The 8,532-nt window shown below is 38.7% G+C and overlaps 1 protein-coding gene across 1 annotated transcript in view; it reads right to left on the reverse strand.

Annotated features, from left to right (window-relative positions):
* Positions 1-6,080: 6,080 nt before the first annotated feature.
* LOC103460794 (macrophage mannose receptor 1-like) overlaps positions 6,081-8,532 on the reverse strand; it is a 6,265-nt gene continuing 3,813 nt past the window's right edge. The window contains exons 4-6 of the mRNA XM_008403100.2: positions 7,584-7,946; positions 7,414-7,511; positions 6,081-6,387 (exon numbers count right to left, since the gene is read on the reverse strand). Of these exons, the coding sequence (XP_008401322.2) occupies positions 6,244-6,387; positions 7,414-7,511; positions 7,584-7,946 (605 nt within the window). The 3' untranslated portion in view covers positions 6,081-6,243. The remainder of the gene's footprint in view (positions 6,388-7,413; positions 7,512-7,583; positions 7,947-8,532) is intronic.

Below are 8,532 nucleotides of genomic sequence, written 5' to 3' on the forward strand. Positions count from 1 at the left end.
ATATAAGCAACAAATCTAGCGCCTACTTTCCAAAGAAAAGAATAACAACAAATCTAAAACATTTTTTAAAATGACTACTTTTTTCAGAAAAGCGGGTAAAAATTTTGTGATTTGCTGTTTTTCCAAAAAAAAAGAAAACTTCTATAGTGAAAAGGTTAGTAACAAATCTATCCACGTTTTCTCAAAGGAGAGAACTGCAATAAATCAAAAAGATCATTTCATGAACGTGTGATTGTTTTATTTTTTCTATTTTTTGAGACTTTATGCCGAAATTGAGGTTGAGTGACGTAAACATCGACCAATCAGGAACCATCCGGAAAATCCAGCTGCAGTACCGCTGTTCCACGTACAGAGGGCAGCACTGAGATGGTTTTAGGACAGTGTTTCTCAACCTTTTTCGGGCCAGCGCCCCCCCAGCCCTTATCCAGGCCCCTCACCGCCCCCCACCAAAGAATTTGTAGGTTACTTTGCACTGACAATTATTTTATTATTAATGTTATTATCATTATTGTAGATGTTTTGAATCGGCGCACCGATTATGTTTTCCTGTACACTTCAGCGCCTTACGCTCCTTCACCTCGCGCACATAACGGGGTAAATGTAGCGAGTTTTGCCCTAAACGTATCGGCGTCTGGAGGAGGGGGTTTGGGGGGGCGTATGTTTCTACGCTCCTTCGTGGGGGGGCGCCGATTTATGTTTTCGCATCCACTTGAATAATGTGTAGTTGCGCTCCTGCCCATGACATTTCAACAATATTATTTTACCTTTTATCTGAAATAGTGTCTGTTTATTCTTGCCATACAGTCTCTGTATTAATTATTGCTATAAAGGTCTTGCCATACCAGTTTATTCCTCCGTATTTACTTTAGTTTCTTAGTTTATTTTTGCATTTTGTTCTTCATTCATTTCCATTTAGTTTCATTTGATTAGTTTTATCCTCTCTTGGTTTATTGTTATGTCCACTTTAGTTTCTTTCCTGTTGCTACATTTATTTTATCGTTTATTGACCATCAGTAATCTTCACTCATCACCTGCTGCTCCTCCTAATCATCATGTGTTTCACATCATGTGTTGATTTTTCACTGTTCAGCGTCGGATTCTCCGTTTTTATGCCATAATTCACATCTAGTTCTTCGCTCCGTTTTATGTCCCGTTTCTCCTGTTTCAGAGTTTTGCGTAATGTGAACGTCTTTTTTTTAACCCCTAAGGTGCAGGGCGGTCGGGAAGAGTATCGATGGGGAAAAGGCAGACTGACATAAACCTTTTAAAACAACGGAAACAATTTATTCTGATTATTGAAATTTAAAAGTGCTGTGTTGTTCTATCACCCCGTTTCATACCGGACCACTTACAGCTCCGTGTTAACACTATAACATGAACGCTCTCTATCGTGGTATCACCATGGAGGGATTTCTTTATTTCTTTATTTAAGTGAGGGTATCGTGATTTTAGCTACCAGTAGCAGGAGAACGGAGCTGCACCAAGAAGCTAACAGAAGCTAACAGAAGCTACAAACACTGAATAGAAGAAGAAGAGCTGCCATCGATACAGTTGCAGCCAAGCATGATTTAATGTTACACAWTACAGTTTTACCAAGTTGCTCAAAGTCTAAACTGGTATTATTGTGGATTTAAGGTGTAAAGTTTACCATCGACCAAACGCCCCCCAAAGGCATCCCAGCGCCCCCTGCTGTCCTCTGAACGCCCCCTGGGGGGCGGTACCGCCCACGTTGAGAACCGCTAGTTTAGGCTAAAATATTGCAGAATTAAACAAATGTACAAAAAACATGAAAATTTGCACAGAAACAAAGAATAAATAACTTATTTAAACGGTTTATCAGCAAAAAAAATATGTTGATTTGTTTTTTAGTTACAGTTTAGGCCAAATATTGCTCAGCAAATTTTACACAAAAATGTCGCAATTTGTAAAGAAATATAAAGATATAGCCGTTAAGCAGAGCTGGGTTGTAACTAGTTACACTTACTCAATTACTTTTACTTTAGGAACCTTTTGGATAAATTTATTGTTTGAGTAACTTTATCATGAAGTATTTTTACTCTTTCTTGAGTAAAATTTTTGTATTTTCTACCCTGAATGAAAAACAAACATGAATCACAGACACACACCTGCAGTTTCTGTTACAGTTTGATCAGTTTTTCACTGAAAGAAGCTGATCTGAAACACTTTTATTTTGCCTGATTTTGTTATTTTTTGTTACTTACATAAATTATTGTAATATTTGTCCTTAAAATACCAAAATCTCCACTTAATTTGTCTGATCAGGTCATTTTTAACCGTTGAATGAATTTTCACTTCATCAGTTCTTCATACTTGAGTCACTTTTTTACCAAATAGGTTTTTAGTCTCACTTGAATATGTTGAAGTATTTCTACTGCAGCATAAGTTGTGAATTTAAAATGAGGACGTGTTTATACAGTTGATCTGCTATAAGAAACTGTTCCCACTTCGGGTTTCTGATCAGAACCGGAGCTTTGGGTTCTGCTGGCTGAACGGATCTTTTCAGGCTGGAAACCTAAAATCTGTGCAGTTTGTAAGGAAATGGCTGCAGACAGCCTGGAATGCTGTGCAGATCCTCTGAGATCATCTGCAGCCGACCGACGCCCTCTTCTCAGAAACATGCGGCTGATCTCATTCAGCTGCTTCAGCCCAAACACACAGAGGCCAGAACCCGACTGGAGGTTCTGGACTAAAGGAAACCTGGTTCTGTTGTTTGGCCTGTCAGGTCGATGATTAACGCCTCACACTCTGAAGAAAAGCAGATAAAAGTGCAGTGTGTGTCTCTGAGGTTTGCTGGATCAGATAAAACGGATGAAACCTGCAGGTTCCCGTCTTCCCTGGTGGATGTGAAGCGGAAACCTGGGAATTCCACAGATTCCAGTTTCCGTTGGGAATTCTGTGTCACAGATTCTGAATTTAACATCCTGCTGGTGGCAGAAAACATGATTTATGAAAAAGAAAACCGGATTTAATCTAAACATTTCTTTTTCTTTTGAAGCTCAATAAAATAATAAATAGAGAAAAAGGAAGATGTTTTTATAGACTCACAAACTAGACATTAAAGCTGAGTGAAAAGGTTTTTCAACAACCATTCTTTTGATCATTTAAGTCAGAGGTTCCCAAACTGTGGGGCGCGGCTCCTAGGGGGTCGCCGTGCCATTGCAAGTGGGGCAGGGGGGCGTGAAGCGGTATGGATGTTTGAAAAACTGGATGGAAGAGAATAACAGGGAGTCTGAGGATCTCTCTATAATCTGAAGTAATCCTTTGATTAACCAAAATAGATGCAGACATTCCTTCTTCTGCAGTTTTTCTCTTTGCTTCTTTGTTAGTTTTACTCATTTCCATCCTTTAGTTGCCGAGTGTTGCTAAAACTTGGCAAATAAAACTGGAAATAACTTACAGAATTTCGGTCACATGTTGTGTATTTTAATATATCAGATGTAGCAAACACTGATTAGCCTAAATATGTATGTTTATCGCAGAATCTATTTAGTTATTAGGATTATTTACTGGCTTTATTGCTCACTTCCTCTGCATGTAGTTCACACTTCACCCACTGGGTGGCGCCAAACCGCCGCTTATAGCGACAGGAACATTGATCAAGTATCGACTCTCTGACCAGAGTTCTGGGAACCGGCTGTTCAGTTGTGCATATTTGAGCTCTTTTCATGCTGAAATATTGATTATTGATCGTAATCTGTTGCTGTTCAGTACTCGGAGCTGGAGCTGGCCATCAACACCATGGTCACGGAGTTCCACCTGGCGGCGGGTGACGGCCCCACCATGAGCACCACCCAGTTCCAGACCTTCATCTCCAAGCAGATGCCGCTCCTCGCCAAGGTGCCGATGACGTCACACAGCATCGTCCAATCAGAGCAAGCCTCGCTCTACGGCCCGCAAACCCTCAGTTGTCTTTTTAAAAAAAAAAAATAATTCATAGTTTTTTATTAAAATAATAATTTGAATTGTATTAACTGCAAAGAAAACTAATCGTTTTTGAAATTACATACTAAATTTATTATGTTGATTAATGAATTAAACATCCTGTCCCAAAAGTGTCCCAGTTGTGTTGCCATAATTGCGATGACGCAACTTAAGGAAAAAAAAAACAACAAAAACAATAAAAACATTTAAAAAACTAGATAAACATAGATAACAGCAATAATAAATAATTTGTTATTTTTGTCATTTTGAGGGAAGAAAAATAAAACCATAAAGAAAAGTTAAAAACAAAAACTTATGAAAACTGGATAAGTTTCATATCACACTTTTTCATTATAAAATGAAAATATATATGAAAAAATAATGAAAAACATGAATCAACTGTTGATTAATGCTTCTAAAAATACTTAATATGTATAATTGCTGTCATTTATTCATACACTTCCAGAGTTTTTCCTTAATTTCAAACATGTTTATCCATAAATGTTCTAGATCAGCGTCAATCTGCAGATATGACAGTTTGAACCCTGATATCAGTTCGTCCTGCAGGGGGCGCTGTAGCTCTGCTCCGACATCACTTCCTGCTCTGAGTGTTTCCAGATGTGCTGCCTGACTTCCTGTGTGCAGACGGCGCAGGGCGAGGACGGCCTGGACCGGGTTCTGGACCAGATGGGAGTCCAGAAGGACCAGAACATCTCCTTCGATCACTTCTGGACGCTGATCCACCACCAGGCGGCGCAGCAGTTCAGCGGCGCACATAAAGAGAAGGGCGTCAAGTGCAGCTGCCAGCTGCAGTGACACCCCGGACCAGAGGGGGCGCTGCAGGACCGCAGGCACACGTGACGATGTGGAAAAAACAAACTTAGTCTTTGTTTGTGTTTCCATTTTAGAGGCGTGGCGAACGGAGGACCAACCATGACAAGATGGAGAATAAATTTACTGTGAATGTACGGAGGACCAATGATGACATTAATATTCAGTCACTGAAATCAAAGTAATGCCATAGTCTAGCCAGAAACTCATGAATATTTATCTATACCTTGATTATCAAACATTTGTTCAGTGCAGCACTCCTAACAGCAGCAATACAACTGATAAACTACATTTTATTCTGAAAAGAAAAAATAACAAATAATTAAAAATCCCCAAAAATTAAATAAAAACATCAATGTTCAATTTTAACATATTCAGTAATTGTGATTGCTTTACAAATTATTGATGAAAAAATGTAAATGCATTCCATATGTTCAGTCAGCTGAATGTATGGAAGAACAAATGGGACAAATCAGAAAACCACAAATTACTTCCTTCATTAAAATGATTATTAATCAGCAGTAGATTAATCAATATGGATGGTTGATTGTTACTTAGTTGCTTATGCTAAAGTAACTTAACTTTTGAAAAACTTCTATTCATATCAACAAGTAACATTCATTATAATTTATTAGCATAAAATAGCTATAAAACTGTGAAATAATTTTATTATGTGTAATTTTATTCCAGTTTTATTTTACTACATATATTATTAATAATATTTTAGTCATGTTTGATCCTCCGTACAGCAACTGAAAAATATTTTTTTTTAGCAGAACAAAATTAGACAAACTTTCTGCCATTTTAAAAACTACATTAAAATGTGAAGCATTTTTATTAACATGCTTATATTTTTATGTAATCCTGTATTTTTATTGCTTCTTAGTTAATCTGCTTATTGGCACTAATGTGAGCCTCTGCCTAGGATGGGTTCTGTGTCTTTTTTATTGCGTATTTCTCTGTTGTAGTCTGTCTGACTTTATAATGAGCTACTTTTATACTCAGGTTTGTTGCCACTAATCTTCCTGTAATTCAATGTTCTTCATAATCCAGATTTAACCAATAAACTGATCAATAATCTGTTGAAACGACTGTTTTTGTAGTTTCTGATCTCATCAGCCGAACCTGTTAGATCCGGGAGACGACTCATTTATTCATCTAAAACTGTGACGATTTTTAAGAATATTTTTGTATTCCTGTCATTAATCTGAGGATTAAAGGATCATTAATCTGATTTGTGTCTGAGTCGTGTTTTCACACTCATACAGGATGATAATGTTTATTAATAACTTCAGCAGTGAACAAAGTGAAAAGTTAAACATTTTCAACCTGCTTTAATGAAAGATTTGCTTACATATTTCAACAAATGATGCCAACAATCACAAAGTATTTATCCTGTGAATGAATGTTAATATTGGTAATATTAGCTTTAAACGCAATAAAGAAAAGCAAACCAATGACTTGGTCGTGTTAAACTGAGTCGCATGTTTCCGCCTCGCAGGCAGGGGGCGCTGCTTCCTCCTGCTGCCGGTGGAAAACCTTCCCGTCAGGTTGAATCCTCCAGCTGAGCTTCACCTCCTCCGTCACTTCCTGCTCCTCCATCTTCTGCCTCAGCTGAATGAACAGAGTTTAGCAAACAAGAGGAAGATAAACGCCAGATTCCCTGAATTTTAGGAAAAAATTCCACATTTTCCGAGTTGGAGTTTTAAACTCAGAGATTAATTTTGCTGTGAAACAGGAAGGTTGATAACTCAGTGCTTTTCAAAGTAAGAGCCGCCAGGGGGCGCAGCGGGGGCCTCAGACAGGAAAGAGGAGAAAAAACGTCAAAAAATAATTAAATCTTAAACGTTTCCTCAAAATTTTTGTTTTCTTTTTTCAATCATTAAAAAAAAAAGTTAAAATAATTGTTTTAAATGTTATTTCTGATTGGCTGCCAATCAGATTCACTCAGCTGCTTTGCTCCTGAAGCTAACACAATTAGCAACAAATGGAAACGTCTGTGACGAGGACGCTGCTGCCAAAACCTGGACTGGGAGCGAAAGAGGAGTTTGATCTGATTAACAGGCCAACAACACATTTAGCTGGATGATAAACTGTCCCAGAAGTTATTGAGATAATAAATAATGTAATTCCAGCAATAAAATTAAAACAGATTCTCAAAAATCAATAAACTTTAAATTTTATCAAATATTTAACACTGGAACTGGAAGACATTTTAAATATCCAAATTATATAAACAAAACAACAGAAACAAATAAAGTGAATTATGGAGTAAACAAAACTGTCCTTCAGAAAAAGAAGCTTTTTGAGACAAAAACACTTTTATCAGCCAGAGAGAAAAATAAATCATGCAAATGTTAATTATTGAGTTTGTTTTAACTTATCATGAAACAAACTGTTGCTTATTGCAACAGGCATATTAATTAATATAAAATATTACATATTTTCTTATCAAAACATGGGTTGTGATGAAAATGTTTTATCTGGCAGTAATTAGTTGTTTTTTTAACTCATGGCCTTCTGCAGTCAGATCTGAGGCAGCATTGATGCTAAACGGACGTCGTAATGATTGAATAGTGAATGAAAACGTTTTAAAGTTGACATTTCTTTGGAACCGTTTTGAACCCCTGGTGGCCTGACCTGCTGCAGGATGGATTCCTGCACCGCGGCGTCGTTCAGGTCAGCAGATCCGGCCTCCAGACGAATCTTCAGCGCCCTGGTCGCCGTCGGAACGACGTCTGCAGAGAAACGCAGAAACACCCGATCAGCCCTGCAGGCTGGGATCCTGCAGAGCTGCTGGGGAAACTCACCTTCGCTGCAGAGGAAGCTGAAGCTGTCGCTGCAGGACTGCTGGAACCAGCTGCCGCTGGAGGAGTCCATCATCACACAGTCGGCCTGCTCCGTGGTGGCCTGGGTGGCCCAGGGCCAGTAGGAGGCGCTGCTGCCGTCGGACCACACCCAGTCGGACCGGTGCAGCCCGATCCAGGCCACCGCTGCGGGGGTCATGCTGAAGGTCTGGAAGCTGAAAGTGGAGTCAGGCAGGAGGGAGGTCACCCTGTAGTTCTTGGTGATATCTCTGATGGTGGTCAGGTCTGTGTGCGTTTCCCTGCAGTAAGTCTGAGCATCAAACCAGCTCATCTTCTGCTTCACCAGGACGTCACTGTTAGAGGAACCTGAAACAACAAAACCACAACTAAACACGTTTTTATTTTCTTTCATTCAGGAGCATCTATCCAAAAACCTGTCCTGCAGTAAAAGTAACATTTTTGGTTAAAACGTGTTTGTTTTTTATTCAGTGGGTTAAGAATCCAAACATTTTACTCAAGAAATAGAAGTAAATGTAACTGAGTAAATGTAAGTAGTCAGTATTTTCCCTGCAGTCAGAGCGACGATCAGGAAATCAGGAGAGACTGAAGGGATTCCTTTATAAAGTTCATATCAGAACAGAAAGAAAACTTTAAAACTGCTGACAAAATGTTCTGGATTAAATACAATATTCACTTCATAAGAGAAATATTTATGTCAGATGTAAAAAATGCTGTTTAGTTTTTACCAAACATTGTCACACGGACGTCGCCATGTTGTTTATGCTGCAATGCATTCTGGGTAGATGGTGTATGCTAGGCCCCACTGTCCAGCCAGAACGGCTACCGTCTCTTCATTAGAGGGGAAATGAAGAAGAGGAGGACCAAACAGAGGAAGAGGCTAATGGTTTTAGCTCTAATATGGAGCTAAATGCATGCTAATGGTTTTAGCTCT

The sequence above is a fragment of the Poecilia reticulata genome, unplaced genomic scaffold (genome assembly GCF_000633615.1).
Source record: "Poecilia reticulata strain Guanapo unplaced genomic scaffold, Guppy_female_1.0+MT scaffold_293, whole genome shotgun sequence".
NCBI lineage: Eukaryota > Metazoa > Chordata > Actinopteri > Cyprinodontiformes > Poeciliidae > Poecilia > Poecilia reticulata.